General features: G+C 19.1%; 4 protein-coding genes across 4 annotated transcripts; 1 reads left to right on the forward strand and 3 right to left on the reverse strand.

Moving 5' to 3' along the window:
• Positions 1-1,297: 1,297 nt before the first annotated feature.
• PRELSG_0801200 (conserved Plasmodium protein, unknown function) lies at positions 1,298-6,415 on the reverse strand (the record flags this gene model as incomplete). Its single annotated transcript, XM_028676064.1, has 1 exon — positions 1,298-6,415. The coding sequence occupies one exon, from the start codon at positions 6,413-6,415 to the stop codon at positions 1,298-1,300; it is 5,118 nt and encodes a 1,705-aa protein (XP_028532591.1).
• Positions 6,416-8,293: 1,878 nt separating this feature from the next.
• Positions 8,294-9,014, reverse strand: PRELSG_0801300 (40S ribosomal protein S20e, putative; the record flags this gene model as incomplete). The annotated part of the gene is made up of 2 exons (XM_028676065.1): positions 8,294-8,550; positions 8,927-9,014. 2 exons carry the CDS (start codon positions 9,012-9,014, stop codon positions 8,294-8,296), a joined length of 345 nt encoding a protein of 114 aa, XP_028532592.1.
• Positions 9,015-11,395: 2,381 nt separating this feature from the next.
• IMC1c (inner membrane complex protein 1c, putative) lies at positions 11,396-12,244 on the forward strand (the record flags this gene model as incomplete). Its single annotated transcript, XM_028676066.1, has 1 exon — positions 11,396-12,244. The coding sequence occupies one exon, from the start codon at positions 11,396-11,398 to the stop codon at positions 12,242-12,244; it is 849 nt and encodes a 282-aa protein (XP_028532593.1).
• A 987-nt stretch (positions 12,245-13,231) lies between these two features.
• On the reverse strand, positions 13,232-17,026 carry PRELSG_0801500 (conserved Plasmodium protein, unknown function; the record flags this gene model as incomplete). Its single annotated transcript, XM_028676068.1, has 1 exon — positions 13,232-17,026. The coding sequence occupies one exon, from the start codon at positions 17,024-17,026 to the stop codon at positions 13,232-13,234; it is 3,795 nt and encodes a 1,264-aa protein (XP_028532594.1).
• Positions 17,027-18,677: the final 1,651 nt, after the last annotated feature.

An 18,677-nucleotide genomic window follows, 5' to 3' on the forward strand; every position in this document is an offset into this window, starting at 1 on the left:
ATTTATTTATCATCAAACATTTTCTATTTTTCATTTTTGTTTAACTTGTATAATATTCATGATTTTTTTAATTCTTTTATCCCTTAATATTTTTTTTAATTCTATAATTTTTTTTTTTTATTTCTTATACATATTTTTAAATTTATATGTATATTTTTTTTTTTTTTTTATCTTTTATCCAATAATAATACTTTTAGAGATTCTATTTTATTTGATAAATTGACAATTCTTTAACAAAAAGTTACCAAAAAAATTAATAATATTTTATAAAAGATAAACTTTAAATATATATCTAACAAAAAATATAGAAATATGTATTGGTAACTATTATAATAAAAAAAGAAAAAAAAAGGGAAAATAAGAATTAAAATATAAATTCTGAAATTATAAAATTAATTTTTCAATTAATATAAATAATAATTAGGTAATTCTTAACCATGAAATTATATATCTATGTTAGATACAAAACATTTAATACTCATAATATTCAATAATTTATAAATAGAAAAGATTTATTACTTATATTTAAAAACTATTTATATAAATATCATATAATTTTTGCCTTCATAATCATATAAAAAGTGCAGTTTTATCAAAATATACTTAAAATTTAAAAAAATACTTTTATCTATAATCTTCAATTAATTTTTTTCTTTTTTTTTAGGTATATATCTTTTTCTAAATAAAAGATATATATATAAAAAAGAAAAATAGGAAAAAAGAAAAAAAAATTACAAAAACTTTGGCTAAACTCCAAACAAACAAAGAAAAAAGCACAATAATATAGTAAATATATAAAATAAATAAATAGAATAAATAAATGATACAAAAGAATTAATCAATTAAATAAATAAAACAGGATGTAAAATGGAAAAAAATAATACATATGACAAAAGACAAAGTAATGTAATTAAAAAATTTACAAAAGGAATATAATGAATAAAATTTTAAAAAATAAAAATATAATTATATAATATTTGAAATTTAAACAAAAATATTATTAATGAATAGTAAATAAAAAATTAAATAAAATATAGAAAACAAAAAATATAAATTTAATTTTTAAATAATGCAAATTTAAATATATATATATATATATATATATATTAAAATAACTAGGAGAAAAATACAGAAACTAAAAACTTAAATATTTTATCCAGAAAACTCTAATATATATATATATATATATATATATATATATATATATATATATATATATATATATAGAGAGAGAGAGAGAGAGAGAGAGAGAGAGAGAGAGAGAGAGAGAGAGAAAGAGAGAAAGAGAAATTTTTTTTTATTCTTTTTTTTTTTTTAATAAAGTTGACCTTAAAATAAGAAAATTATCTGAGTACCTAAAAATATACCAAAAAACTTTTGAAACAAACATTAGGTGATAAATATCAAATGGCTCTGCCAAGTAACCAGTAGATGTATTTTCCCCATTTATTGCTAGTTTGTATATTTCATGGCATTGCATATTTTCTGGAATATTCATAAAAACATGATGTATATCAATGTTTTTATTAATATTAATATTATTTAATTTGTAAAATTTACACCCCTTTAATTTTATATATCTGAGAGCAATTTCTTCAGGAGTTAATTTATTATATAGAGCAAAAGGGCTTTGAAAAAAATATTTCCATTCTTCATCATTTAATAAACAACAAGATATATGAATCATATAAATTAATGCTGTTTGTATCATAAATAAAGGGAATATTTTGTGTAAAGATATCTGTATTTCATCATAAGAAACTAGTCTAGATAAAAATATATCATTACACATATGCCATTTTGGTATAAATTTATAAGACATTTTTTTTTTCTTCTTTAAAAAAAATTGTTCAAGTGAGTCATATTGCTTTATCTCATTATTATCACGTTTATTATTATAATTATTATATTGATAATTATTTTTCGAATTTTTAGATGGTATCTCATCTTTGTATGCATCCAAACTTTCATCATTTATTTTCTCATTTTTTACCTTAGAGGTTTTATTTTTGTTAATTTCACTTTTTCTTCTAATTACAATATCATTATCTTTTTCATTCTCCATACTTCCTTCACTGCTTGAAAAATAATCTGAGACACTATTAGATGATACCAAATTTTCATTATTATTTGAATTTATTTTTTTGTCCTTTTTTAAATAATATTTATAATTTATGTAGTAAGAAGAATCTACCATATCAACTTTCCTATCATGGGGAATGCCTGCAAACTTGTTAAATACTCCTGTTTCAGCACCAAAACTCCATGATATTAATACAAATATTTTTATTATATCTAAGACAATTTTATTTCTTAGTTCAATTTTTATATTATTTTTCCCTTTATATTTTAATATATTGATATAATCATTTCTTGAATTAAATATATCTGCATGATTATATGATGATGAAAAATAACAAGTAGGTATTGGGAAATCAGGTGTAATGTATGGAACATATCTCATACAATTCATAAAACCATTAAAGTTCATTTTTTTTGGTAACATTTTTTCTTGACTAAATATGTGTTTAGGTATATCAGGATCACATAAACATATACCTAAAAAGCATTCATCAATTGATGTGAAATTTGGAAACCCTTTTATTTTTCCTAAATTTTCAATAAATATTTTAAAGATTTCAAAGCTTACTTCTTTAACTTTTTTATGAGTATCAATCATATTAAAAAAATCTTCATATATTAAAGAATTTTCATCTATTATATTTGTTTTTTCACTAAAACTTTTAGTAAAATCATTTTTTACTGAAAATATTTTATTACCTTTTGTATCTTTATCATATAGGTTTTTATTTAATGTTTTTGATTCGATTCCTTTATATGTATTGTTTTTATTTGAATTTTTTTCTTCATTTAAATCATTCTCTTTTTCTTCTTTGACTTTCGAAAGGGGACTAACATTATTACTTTCAATAATATCTGAAGTGAAGCACCCACTTATTAAGAATTGAGAATTTTCATTTCTATTATTTTCATTTATTCTTTTTACACCTGTTAAATCTATGCTACAATAATTATCATTTTTTTTGCCTAATTTAACAACATTCAAAGTTTTATAATTTTGGCATTCATTTTGTGTTATATTTTTATCATCATTCTGATTTATATCCTGTAAACTATAGTTATTTACTTTTTTTTTAAATTTCATGTATTTTTCATATAATTTTTTCGTTAGATTAAAAGATATAACTGAATTATTAGATTTTTGATAATTCTTATACTCATGATTAAACTCTAATAAAGTTTCAAAGAAATCTGTTACAGAATTAAACTCATAATAATATAAAATATATTCCTTTATTTTCCTAATTTTATTATGGATTCTTTTTTTTTGAATATATCTAAAATAGTCAGATTTAAATGGGGGATATAAGGAATAAAAGTTTTCAAATATAGATTTATCATTTATATCTTCTTTTAAATCATTCACTAAAGCTTGGTGTACATAAATTATTTGATTTGATTTATCTCTTAATCCAATATCTTCTGAATCTTTAACAAAAAAAAAAGCATCTTTAGGAATAAATATTTTGTCAAAAAGTAAAAAGCTATTTTTAAAATGTTCTGTAACTTCTTTTATTAATTTAAGATGATTCATTTTATTTTTAATAATATTATATTTAGAATTTTTAAACATTTTGTTTTTTTGTGGATGCAATATGTAAAAGCACCCCTTATTTTCATCATAATCTAAAGGATATGACTTTAATAAATAAAACAAATTTTCTAATATCTTCATTTTATTGTCAAATTTTTCAAAATTTGATTTACTGAAATCTTGAAAATTTTCATGAGTTACATATTCCATGAAGTAATTTTTATTCATATTTTCATCTATTTTATCTTTTAGCATCTCACAAAAATCTACAATGTTTAGATTTTGAAAGAACCTTGATTTTATATATAAATACCAAAATATATCTTTTATTTTATTTAAGTGAATTAATTCATTAAAAGATAAACCAATTATATTTAAACAACTTTCTACTTCATTTTGAAAATCGAATGTTATTTCAGAATATTTTTTAAAATTTAAATCCACTGTATCATTATTTTTAATTATAGGGAAAATATTTTCTTTCACACTTTTTATAGATTTATTATTATTATTATTATTATTTTTGTATTCATCTTCTTCATATATCATTTTTTCATTTAAATTAGAATTTCCCATTCTATTTTTGTAGTCATTTGAATTAGTTCTATTTTTTAATTCTATGGTAATGATTTGATTAACTTTTTTTGTTTCATCATTAGGTACTTTTAATTCTTCAGATTTTGTGTAACTCATATTTCCTTTATCATTATTTATTATGTAATTTATAATTTTTTCATAACCATTTTCTTCTAAAGGTAATTGATCCATATTAAATTTACTGTTTTTAACTTTTTTTAAAATTTTCAATAACTCTACCATATGATTTTCATGTAAATCATTTTCAAAAATGAACTTCACTTTACTTGTTATTTTTTTTTTTTTTTTTTTTTTGTCATTTGTCCATTCAATACTATTATTCATAGAAGAAATATTCAAATTCATATTATCCATATTAATATTATCGTTTTTAATTTGTACATTATTTTTTTCGTGACTATTATAAAAACTACAGTTGTTTGTTCTACACATATAATCGTCTTTGTTAATATTTATTTTTGAACTGTAAGCAATTTGTATATTCTTTGTATCTGATTCAAGTTTACATTTGTCTAATTCTAATTTATAATCATCTATTTTTATACTATTTTCAAGAGTTCTTGGATATATAATCATTTTTTCAATATCACATAAATTTCTTTTACTTTTATCATTCTCTTTTGTTTCATTTTCATACATTTCTTTTATCTCATTTTCATCATTTTCTTTTATTTTTTCTTCAAATTTTTCTCCTTCGTTTTCATATATTTTTTTTCCACAACACTTTATATTTTTTTCATTATTTTCCAAATACGCATTTTTATTATGTGTTTCACTGCATATACTTACAGAATCATTTCTTTTATCATGTCTTTCAGTTTCATCAAAATAATTTACATTTTTTGATGTGGGCATCAAAATAATATTTTTTTCTTTTTCATTAATGCTATTTAAATTATTGCAAAATTTTACATCAATTTTACTAGAAACATTATTGCAAATATTTTTTGAATTTGTTCCTTGAAAACTTTTGTTTAAGGGAAATAGTTTTCTATTAAAGGTTCCAACTATTTTTTTATCTTGCATATCTTTTTTGTTTTTATTTAGATAATGAAAATTATTCGTCACATTATTATTTTCATTAAAATTCATAAAATTGTATTCTAGCATTTTGTCATAAAAATTAATAGATTTTAATTGAGTTAAATTCTCGTTATTACAACTTATATTATTTTTATAAGTATTTTTATTATTGCTAATAGCATCATTAGCGTTAATGTTTTGTTTTGCGTATGAATTTTCCTGAAGAATATTATTTAAACTACTATTTTCTCTAATGTTACTTTGTAATATGTTACATCTAATTTCTGTATTTTTGTTACTTGTTTTATATTCATTACTTTCAACAAAAGAAATCATATTATTAAGATAAAAATTATTTTTATTTTTTAAATCGATTATATCTTGATTTTGTGTTTTATAATGAACTTTATCAAAAAAGTCTTTTTTTTCACAATTATTTGATTTAATAGCTTTAGAACAATTTTTAATTGTCTGTTTTGTATTTAAAGAAAGAAATTTTGGAAATTTTACTGATGTATTCTTATATTCATTAGACAAAGTATTATCATTATTTTTTAATTTATATATAACTTTATTATTGTGAATAAAATATTCCTGTCCAAATTCTTTTTTATTATTTTCACAATATAATTCAGAAAATTTTCTCATAGTATAATTTTTTTTTTCATGTATATCTCTGTTCAACTTCATTGAATTACTATGTTTTATAAGAGCGTTTATATTATTTTTCGCAAAATTATTTTGTGTACTTACTTTACTGTCTTTCATTATTGATCTATTATTGTAAAAGAAATTCTTTAATTGAAGATTTTTATTTAAGCATTTTACATTCTTATTTTGACATATATGAGGTTTTGTATTTAACATAATTAAATTTCCTGAATTTTTATTAACTATTTGTGCTTTAGTATTTATTTTTTTATATAAATATTCATTTTCTCTTCTTATATTATTATTTAATAAATAAGTATTTTTATAAAAACTATTTTGACTTAAATTATTATTTTTATAATTCAAAATAGAGCCTTTCTCTGATTTTACGTATAATTTTAATTCATTATTTGTTTTATTTGATAATTTTTCAGTGTCTACATTTTTAATATAAATATAAGATTCATTCATTTCCTTTTGGTTATCAGTAATATTTTGTACATTTAATTTATTTTTTAAATATATCATTCTATTTATTATGATATTATTTGTTTTTATTCTGAAAAAGAAAAAATAATATTCTATATATATATATGTTTCTTTTAAAAATTAATTAATTCTCAATAAAAAAAACTATATTCCTTAAAAGCTTAAAGATATTAAAAATAGGGCATAGCAATAAATATCGGACTAAATAATTTTAAGATTTACAAAGAATGTACTATTAATTATAGGATAAAAACATTAATATAAGTTATTATTAATATAAGATATTAACAACAAAAAAAATTATGTTATTAATAAAGTAATATAATGTATTATTATAAAAATATATATATGCATATAATGAAATTTTATAGTATATATATGTATATATATATATATATATACTATGAAAAATTGAAAATAATTCATTATACATTTTTAAGTTTCTTACTTAAAAATATCAAGGAAAAAAAAGTTAGCTAATTAGATTTAAAAAATTATTATATTTATACATATACCTATATGATTTTTTTTTTTTTTTATTGAATAAAATTGATAATTCTTAATACATATTGTGCTCGTTTATAATATGAATGTGAAGTAGTTTTTATTTAATTTTTCATAATAACTAGAACATCTATTTTTCTTTAAAAATTTAATACATACAAGGAGAAAAGACAAAAATTTTCATATTTCGGACTTGTCCCTTTTTATTTAAAATTTATACAATAATTATCATTCAAATAATATGATAAATATGAAAGAAAAAAAAAATTAAAAATAGTGAATAAACTGTTCGACAACAAAAGTGCACTGAAATGCATTTCGGTCTACATAAGATAAAATGGCCATTTTTATTATTTTAATGGATTGTGCTAAATTCGTATAATACTAAAATAAAATGAATTTTATGAAATCTTATATATTTTAAAATATAGATATATTAATTAAAAAAAAAAAAAATTATAAAAATATGTAATGTATTTTGAAGAAACAAAAAATAAAAAAGAGATACTGAAATCAAATAAGAATAATTAAGAATACTATATAAGGTATAGTAATCATTGAAAAAAAAATTTCTTTCTCTATTGTTTGGAATATTTATGTATAAAATCAGAAGGAAAATAATTTTCATACATAAGCAAATTTATTTGCTTTTGTAATATGCATATAGGCATATATATATGTATACGTTTCAACATTTTAGTAAGTTATAAATTCTGTATTGCACAACATATTTTACATTTATTATTCTTTTTCACATATAATTTTTTATAATTATATTTCATTATTCTAGAAGTAAAAATATATTCTCGTAATAATAAAATAACTCAAACCATTATCCATTATCTCCTTTAAGAAGTTTAAATATATTTACTCCTATGCTACATAGGAGTTTATTTTGCTTTTTATTATATAATTTTGAAAAATTAAGACATATCTATTAAAATAATATATTAACATTTATAAATATGTATTTATTCTATCATTTTGAAAATACATAATATTTTATAAAACGAAATATATATCGTATATTACATTTTATTTTTTATTTCTATAAAATTATTTTGTTATTAAAATTTTTATTCCTTTTTACATTATTTTACATAGCAACAAATTATATTCATTTCTATATATAAAAAAAAAAAATTTTTTTTAAAAAATATATTTTTTTTTTTTTATAATTAAATTTATATTTTTAGATAAGTATATAGTTTTTAGTTTAATCCTCCTTCCCTCCAAAAAAAAAAAAAAATAAAATAAATAAAACTTATATTTTATAAATAAAAATTATTTTTTTTATCATATGAAATGTTTTTTAATGAATCTTATTCATCTTCATCTTAGCTTTTTTTCTTTTTTCTTTTTAGTTAAAATATTAAATTAAAAATTTTTTTAAAAATAAAAACCTTTACAAAATTATGAATCTGTTATAATAACTTCCACTTCGACAACTGGATCAATATTAATAGATGTCATTTGAGTAACTACTTCACATTGCGAATATAAATCAATGAGTCTTTTATAAATTCGTAATTCAAATCTATCCCATGTATTTGTTCCTTCTCCACAGGGAGATTTTCTTGTTGTAATTCTTAATGTTTTTACAGGCAATCTTACAGGGCCTGATACATTTAGATTTCTTTCCTTTGCTCCTTTCATAATATCACTACAAACTGTCAAAATATAAAAATATATTTTGTATTAAGAAATAAATATTTAATACATATTTGTTTATTCTGTACATGAATACTATTAAAGTTTTTTTAAAATCCTATATGCATATACATTTATATATTAACTTTTTTACTAATTATAAATATATTTTTTATTCAATAAAATGCATATTTCTATAATTTTGTTAAATGTACAATCTTATTTGCATTTCTCACTTTAAAAATATTATTTTTCTTAATTTACAAGTGCTCATGAATATATATATATATAATTTTAAATTTATAAAGGAATAAAATATATAAAAAAAATTATATATATACTCTTTTTTTTTTTTATCTTGTAAATTTAAATAATACTTTAAAGTATTTAAATTACCTTTTTCTATAGCTCTTAAATTTTTTGAAGTTAAAGCGATACGAATACGACGAAGTCTATACTTTTCGCCTTCAATTGCTCCTTTCATTAACTTACTCATCTTGTTTTACTATAAATTTGATATGTATAAAAAATTGAATATTTTATAAAAAAAAATTTTTATATTAAAATTTATTCCTTATAGAAATTTTTATAATTCGTTTTTTCAATAAAACATATTTCTTTTATTTGTTCTTTGGAACATTTTTGAAAAATGCAAAAATTATTTTTACAAAAGCTCATTAATATGTAAAACTTATATGTAAAAATTATGAAAAAAAAAAAATTAAATATATATATATGTAAAAAAATTTTTAAATAAGAGAAAAAAAAAAAGTATGAATTAAATGGTGCTTAAGTTTTTAATAAAAATATTTCATATATTATTTATTTAATGTAATGCGCATTCCAGCCGTCATCTTTATATTTACAAAAAAAAAAAAAAAAATACTGTATTATTAAATTTTTTAAGCATTTTCACAAATATATATACTTAAGCTGAGAAATATGATTAATTATAGTTTTAAAAATATTTAATTTAATTAAAAGAAAATCTCAAATTTATACATTTTTTATTAAATTTTTTGCATACGAAGAAAAATGTATATAAAAATGTACACCTATATCACCAAATATCTTTTTAATTTTAAAAATAATTCAAATGAAAATAGTGAGTGTTAAAAAGGGAAAAATTTTTTATTAATCATACTATATATTATTTATTCATCTTATTCATTAAATAGTAAATTTTTTTCATTTACTCAAAAATTAAGTTAAATCATAATCCCATAATTTTAAGTTATCTTAAATAAAAATCATCAGCATAATTATGTATGAAAGCTTACAACATGTTCTAGATTTAAGGAATATTTTCTATGTATACTAATATTATTAATACCAATGTAGAAAAATTGAAATAATTTTTTTTTTTTTTAACAATAGAAGAATTAAGGCATTCAATTAAAGTAAAAAAAAAAGTAAAGCAATACAAAATTTTACTATTCAATGAAATATTATTTTTAGGAAAGAATAGGAAGGCTTTTCAAGGAAATTATCTTCCTTATCCATTTTTTTTTTTTCTATAATTTTAGATTTTTATTTTGAAAAAATAAAAAAAATGCTATAATTTAGAACTGTACATATAACTAAATATTTTCAATTAACATATATGCAAAAAAATTAAGGGTGATTTGTATATTTGTGAAAAAGTAAATATAAAATTAAGTTTTTATAATTTTTATACGTCTTTATATTAAAAATATAATTAAAGACTATTTAATTAGTCAATGTATTTAATAATTTACTTTAAATGCTAGAAATTTTAAAATAAAAATATTTTGTTGGTTGCTATAAAACTACTGTTTAGTTGATAGAAAAAAATTGCGTGCCAAGCCGTGAAAGAAAAAAAGAATTTAAATATATAGCCACTTATAAATAAAAATAAAATAATAATAATAATAATAATTATAATACTACTAATACTACTACTACTACTAATAATAATAATAATAGTAATTTTTATTCTTTTTGTGCATTTCAAAAAAAAATTAAAAAAAATTGTATAGGTATATATATGATTTAAAATTTTAGTTATTCATAAAAAAAAAGAACTTTTTTTTTTACTTTATATGCATATGTTTGATAAATTTTTTTTAAGAATATGAATTCATGCAACAAAAAATTGTTAAAATATTCTGTTAAGGATTGTTATGAACCGTTATATATGAATTTATATGTACAGCCATTTTTTGTGTGCAATTTTTATTTTTATTTTACAGCTATATACATTATAACACAATGTCGTTTTTGTGTGTAAGTTTTAAATCAAGAGAAAAAAAAAGAATTAAAAAATTATACTTAACATTCTTAAATTAAATATTTTAATATTATATATTTTCCCGAATTTCTGTACAGCAAATAATTATAAAATACCAAGTTTGCACTTATTTAATCTAAAAAGAAAAGTTAGGTAAATCATTTCACAATAATTAATGATAATGACCATTGTGTCGTTAAGCTATTTTTTTTTTTTTTTTTGAGAAGTAATAATAGTACTCGCAGATAAAATAAAAAAAAAAAAATAATAATATGCAAAAATAAAAATTAGCATAAAAATTTATTATATGGCCATAAATTTTATAATTTTAATTTGTTTTTTTTTTTTTCTCTCTATATATTTTTAATTACTTTTAAAACTTTACATGAAGTTCTTTATTTTTTTTCTATTATTATGTTTCATTAAGTTTGTATTTTTTTTTTCTATTTGTTTTTTTTGTTTTTTTATTTTTATATTTACATATAAAAATTCATAATTATTAAACTTTTAAACTTAACTTTTGCTTATTTCTAAATATTAATAATTTTTAGTTATTTTTTTGTGACTTATATTTTTACTTGTAAAATCTTAAATTTCTTTTTAAATTAAATAAAATGGAAAGTAGAAACAAAAATTTTAGTAATTATCAAAAAACGGATAACATAGAGCCAAAAGAGACATCAACTGTAGATCGTAAATGGGTTGCTCTTACAGCTTATCAACCTGTAGATGTTGTTACAAAAACTGTTGAAGTACCAGTTATTAAAACTGTAGAAAAAATTGTTCCAAAAACAATTCTTCAAGAAAAAATTGTCCACGTTCCTAAAAGCGTCACACACGTTGTTGAGAAAATAGTAGAGGTCCCAGAAGTTAAATATATTGAGAAAGTAGTTGAAGTGCCTCACATTCATTATAAAAATAAATACGTCCCAAAAATTGAAGTAGTAGAAAAAATTATCGAACGTCAAAAAATTATTGAAAAATGGCATGATAAAATTGTTGAAGTTCCTCAGATCAAGGAAGTTGTTAGATTTAAACAGATCGAAGATGCAGAAGAAATAATAAAATATATTCCTAAAAATTCTGGAAACATTGATTGGGAAGCTGAATATAGAAAATATATGCAGAGAAAAGAACTATCAAACTATAATGTAGATAACGCTGCTACATATCAACAGAAAATTAAATCATATAATGATTATAATGAAAATGCTTATACTCAAAATGCATATGATAGAACCTATGAATATATGAACAATCAAGCAAGCTTAAATGAGCCAACAGATTATAGTCGTGAAGCTTATTCACAAGGCAATTATTACAATCAATATAATAGAGCAAATTATGATCAACAACAAAGTATTCCTAGATCAAATTTTGATGTAAGTGGAAGTGTACAAATAAAAAGATTACCATCTGAAGATGCCAAGCCCGTTGGATGTTGTGCTGGTGCATGTTCATAAATTTCCCATATTATTAAATTGTAAATTTATTTTTATACAATTTTAACGTGTTAAATTAAATAATTAAAATATACACACATATATATATATATATATACATATGTTTGTGTATATATACCCATTTGTTATATTTTTAACTATTTTGATTTATTAAAAAAATATATGTATAAGAAATTCATAACAGTTTTTTTTTTTTTTTTCTTTGTCTAATAATCTTTTTTTTATTTGTTTTTTTGTTTTAAAATAAAAAACTGCAAATTTTATTAATTACTGTTATTGTAATAATGCATGAATAAAAACGTTAACCTTTTTATATTTAACATTTTAAGCAAATATTTTAATTTATTTTTTCTTTATTTCTATTTTTTTCTTATGCCCTATATTTTTTTAATGATACAAAAAAAAAAAAAAATTAGAATAAAGCGATATAAACAAAAAACATTCTAGAAGCAAGTATAAATTTATTAAAAATATAATATATTTTTTTTTTTTTGTTGTTGTTTGCTCTTTTCGTTAATATATATACTTTTAAGTAAAAATTCGATTTTAATTAATACTTTTATCCTGAATCAAACATATAAGAAAAATTTTAATGATTTAGTGAAAGAATTATCTTGATACAAATAAAAAAAATTTCTATTGAAACATTTTTGAATGAATTTAAATTATTTATATTAATGTTGTTGCAATATACTATAACGTTAATTTGGAATTTACTTTAAAATATAGTATAATAAGTATGATATATATATGCATATATTTTAAATTAACAAAAAAAAAGTAAAATACTGCAAGATAATATGCAAGCTTTATTTCACCTTATTATATCAATTAATCTTTTTTATAAACTTCACAAATTGTACTTACATCCATTAAATTATTATATAAAACAAAATAAAACTATTGAGAGTAAAAAAATTAAACAATTTTAATAAACAAAAGTTATCTGTAAAAATTATTTAAGAGATTTAGTTAGTCTCATTTATATTATCCATTATAAGAAGAACATATATTAATGTAAGTTGGTGTTTTATGAAGCCCTATATAATGTATTTTTTTCTCTAAAAATTTATCTGCAGCCTTTAGGTCTGAAACTAAATCATACACATTTGTATGTTTTTCTAATTGAGCAATTAAACTTAAGTGGTCTCTCCATGTATTTATTGCATTGCATAAATCAATTATTGGATCTAAAAAACTAGGAAAATTTTTTCTTAATGCTTTTTCAAATTCATTAAAATTATCTGACAAAGCATCTTGTGGATTTTCATCGCAACTATGTTGACTTTTTTCGTAATCTTTATTTTCATTATTATCTCGATTATTTATACTTTCACTATATTCTTTATTTTCCATTATATTATTATCATAATGATCATTTAAATTAACACAAAAATCACTTTTATTATTTTTATTCTCACAAGAAATTCCTACATGAAAGTTTTCTATGGTATCTTTCTTATTATTTTTGGCATCATTCTTATTTACTTCGTCCATCATTTTTGTATCTTTTTCTATAAATTTATCTTCTGATATATGATTTTGATCAGCACTTTTAATTTTATTTATACATTTTTTTTCACTTTCGTTAAACGAATTCTCATTATCAATTATATTACTGTGGCTTTCATATGAATTATTGTTATCACTTTTTTCTATATGCATTTTTACATTATTTAAGTCATTAGAATTACTGTTATTATTCAATTTATTTTTAACTTCCATTTTACTTAAATCACAATTCTGTTTTTGATTCTTTTCATCTAAGAAGTAAGAATCAGGGTTATCCTTTTTTTTTTCTATAGTATTGCTATTATCATTGCACAAATTATTATTATTATCATTATTACTATTTTCATTTAAATTTATTGTCTTATCAGGAGTTTCATTTAGAGATGATTTTTTTTTCTTCAAATCATCAAAGTTAAATAATAAAAAAAATTTCGTTAAAACCCCCATAAGATGGTGTGTTACAAAAAATCCTGAAATATTAGTATCAAAGGGACTATATAAATTTTCCGGCAATATGTGTATTAATTCCATATTACTTATGAGAACGTTAGCAACGCAAGCTTGAAGTAATTGCCTTAAAGTCTTCTTAATTATTTTCACAACAGAAAAAAAGGCACATAAATCAAAATCAATTAATCCATCATACGTTTTCTGCTGATCTATATTAGCATTATATAAAGAATATATACGTGATAATAATAAAACACTTTTTTTATCTTGCGGAGCTAAATTCTTATTATTCATAACTGATGAATAAGCATTTTTAGGGTAGGACCTACCATTTGGTGGTAATAATGGTTGTGTTGTTAAAAATCCAAATTTAAGTAATTCAAAAATAATTAAAATATTACTATCTATATTTTTATTCTTAACTTCTGATAATAAAAGTCCAAATAAAGTAACACCACAATTTTTTGTAAAAATACCCAAATTTTCGAGAAACATAAAATAAACAAGACATAAAAAGCTATTAAAGTTTTGGTTATTTGTATTTAAAAGATTTTTGTAATAATCATTATAATTCCTTATTTTTTTATCAAAGGAATATATGTTTTTGTTATTTTCGCCATTTTCCAAATCATTAGTTTCGCTTGAGTTTTCGTGATTAAGAGTTTTTTCATTTTTGTCATCTAAGTTTTGTTCATCGTTAGATAACTCATTTGCTTTATGAACAAGTGATATATCATTACTTTCGGAATATAAATGCCATCTTAATGTAAATTGTAAATCAATCTTATTATTATTTTGTCTTTTCATCTCTTCAGTTACATTATCTTTATTTATTTTCCATAAAAATCCATCTACCAAGTCAATATCTAAAAATGTCCATTTGTTGTTTTTATCCCATATATTATTAATATAATATCCGTAATCAAAAAATTTAATTTTCCTTTTATAAAAGAAAGGATTTAATTTTATGGAAATTAATCCTAATATTCTACACCTGTATTCTCTTAAATCAATTAGTGAATCTCTATACTCATATGAATCAATAATTGGATGAGAATAATCAATCCATTCTCCTAAAGCTAAAGCACATAGTAATTTTTTACTTATAAGGCCAACTGACATCAAATAATAAACACATGTTGGAAATTTAGCTCCAACTACCTTTATATAATCATATGGTGCTAAATTGTAGATGCTTGATTTATTGGAGAGTAAATTTTTGTTATCGCATAAAGTATTATCATTATCATTTTCTTTAGAACTATTTTTTGATATATTACCATTTTTATCATTTAAATTTACATCATGATTATTTTTTTCTTCGTTACTGCTATCATTATTACCATTAAGTACAAAACTATTTTTATCTGTTAAATTATTTTCAGCTGAGTTGTTATCATTTTTGCTTAGATACTTATTTCCATTTCTACTAGAATTATATTCATTATCACTTGAATTTATTAAATTATTATTACCACTATTCTGATTTTCATCTATATTTGGATAGTGAGCGTTTTTTTTTTTATTTGTTAGTAAACTATCATCTACATTTTTCATTAATTTCTCACTTTTATTTGGATTATTTGACTCACTATTATTCATATCATTTTTTTCTGTATCATTTATATTATTGCAATTAATTGAATAACTACATTTTAAATTATCATTATTATTCTGTTTTTCTGAATTTTCATCTGCTAGTTGTGTATTATTATTAATGGAGATATCAGAATTACGTACACAATTTTTTGAAGAATTTTCTATATTTAGGTTAGTAGTACTTACATTGGATATTTTTTTATTTTTTTCATTTACATCTTTTTTGCTTTTATTTATATCTGTAATTTTATTATTACTTTCTTTGTTAATACCATTTAAAAATGGGTTCTCATTTTTTAACTTCATGTTAATACAGTCTTTATCTGGAGTAAAGAAATCTACCTCTCCATTACATAATAGAACAACAGGAAATTTTATAAGAGTTTTACACACACAATACCCATCAATATGGTTATTTCTTAATTCTTCATTTGGGAAATGTTGCAAATAACTTATTAAAGGAGATTGTTTAATAAATTCAATAGATGTTTCAAAGTTAAATTGAGGATTCCCATGATTAAAATGAGATAAATTTAAATATGGAAAAGTTAAACAGTATTCTGTTCCTGCTAATAAGCAAGCATCAATAAACTGCTCTTTATTTATATTCCATGTTTTTAATAAATGATATAAATCTACCCACTCAAAATAATTCTTTTTCCAAACAAAATTTAAAATTACTTTTTGAATATTTTGTAAAACTATGGTAGGTGGACCTAATATTATATCAATTATATTTATTTCTAAGAAATATGATAATTGCGAAATTGCCAAATATGGGGCATATATGCATTTGTAACCTTTACTTTTTAAATAATGAAATAATAAAAATGTTAAATCTGAGTTACATATATTTGATACTTGCGAAAAATTTTTATAAGATAACTTTTTTTCATCATTAACGTAATGAAACCATCCTTGATCCATGTTTTGATGAAATTGTGCAGAAAATAGTTTATGTGCTTTTGGTGTTATTCCATCAAATACAAATATCAAATTAATATTTAATTTTTCAAAATATTCACATTGTTTATCTATTAAATGAAAAATACAAGGTGGAATACATCCGGATACATCACATAAAATATCTTTTAGATCATTTGATGTCCTTAAAAAATACAATGCATCCACTCCTAATGTTAGATTTCTAATACTATCCAATGAACTTTTTTTTAATAAATTATGTTCTGTTAAATATGTTTGCAAACGTCTTACCCTCATTTTAATTTAATACCCGTATATATACTTCTGTTTTTATTATTATTATTTCTCTTTTTCGTTTTTATTCCCTTTTATATTTTTCTTTTTTTTTTTTTATTTTCCAATTACTTTTTTTTTTTTAAAAAACTAGTATTGTTTTTATTTATTAGTAATTAATTACTATTTATAGGGATGCTTTATTACTTCCTATAAAATTATTGTAATATATTAAAACAATTATAATTTTTATTATTCTACTTTTTTGAGCCTTATACGTTATAAAAACATATATAAAAAAGTAAAATTATATCAAAAAGATAAAAAAAATTATTTAACTTTACAAAATAAATTACTATTATGTAATAAAAAAAAAAAAAAAATTGTTAAAACATTATTATTTGAAGCTAGTTACTTGTATTGTTAAAAATAAAAAGTTTTTTTTATGGTAACTGGACCATATTTAAAATTTGCAAATGTAAATGATTTATAGTATACTACAACATATTTATAAAAAAAAAAGTTAGATAATTATTTTAATTTATATATATATATATATATATATATATATATATATATATATATATAATAAACGTTAAATTAAAACAATATATGAATTTACTAATACATAAAACTAATTTTCTAAAACTAATACAATATTCAAAAATGTATTAGCAATAAATATTTCTAGAATAATTCATAATATTATAGAAAATATAATTATCTTTAAAAACTAATTTTTGCTAATATAATGTAATATATTTCTTCTCTTTCTTAAATTATATATATATATATATATATATATATATATATATATATATATATATATATATATAATATATTTACATCAATTAAATTTAAATATGTATATATATGTTCTCATCTGCAATTAATATTAAACAGAAAAAGCTAATGTGCTACATAATAAAATAATTTAATCAAAACAAAAAAAAAAAAAACTAAAATAAAAATATAACCTAAATTGATAAAAAAAATATAGATGTAAATTTCATATAAAACAAAAATAAGTGATATTATAAGCAATTTACCTTAATAATAATTAAAAGGGATTATATAAAAAATCTTTAAATATGTTAATTAAGAAACAGTTATACAATGATATAAAAAATAGTATGATAAAACATCAATTTTTAATTTTATAATCACAATTATCGTAGATACTTCAATAAAAATATACACATATATATAATACTAATTGTTTTATTAATTCATTATTCTATAAACTGTTTGTAAATAAGAATTCCATATATTCTTATTTGTTCTTATTTTTATTATATTTCTATTTTTTTTCTAATAAATTTTATGTTTTTATAAAAAAAATAAAAACATCAACAATATTTACTTTTTGCCTTCGGCCACAAAAAATGTATTTTAGTTAGAAGAATAATTTATTATTCAACACTCTAAAAAAAAAAAAAATAGGAAATTATATAATAAAAAACGTACAAAAAAAAAAAAAAAAAAAAATATAAATATATATATATATATATTAAGCATAAAATACATGAATAAAAATTTTATCTATTATTACATCTATAAAAATTGGATATAAAAATTAAATTAAAAAAAAAAATATTTAAAATAAAATAAATAGAACATCATTTATTTTGAAATTTTCTGATATATTTTAATGAAAAAATGTTCAGTAATAAAA

This window comes from Plasmodium relictum (genome assembly GCF_900005765.1).
Source record: "Plasmodium relictum strain SGS1 genome assembly, chromosome: 8".
Classification (NCBI taxonomy): domain Eukaryota; phylum Apicomplexa; class Aconoidasida; order Haemosporida; family Plasmodiidae; genus Plasmodium; species Plasmodium relictum.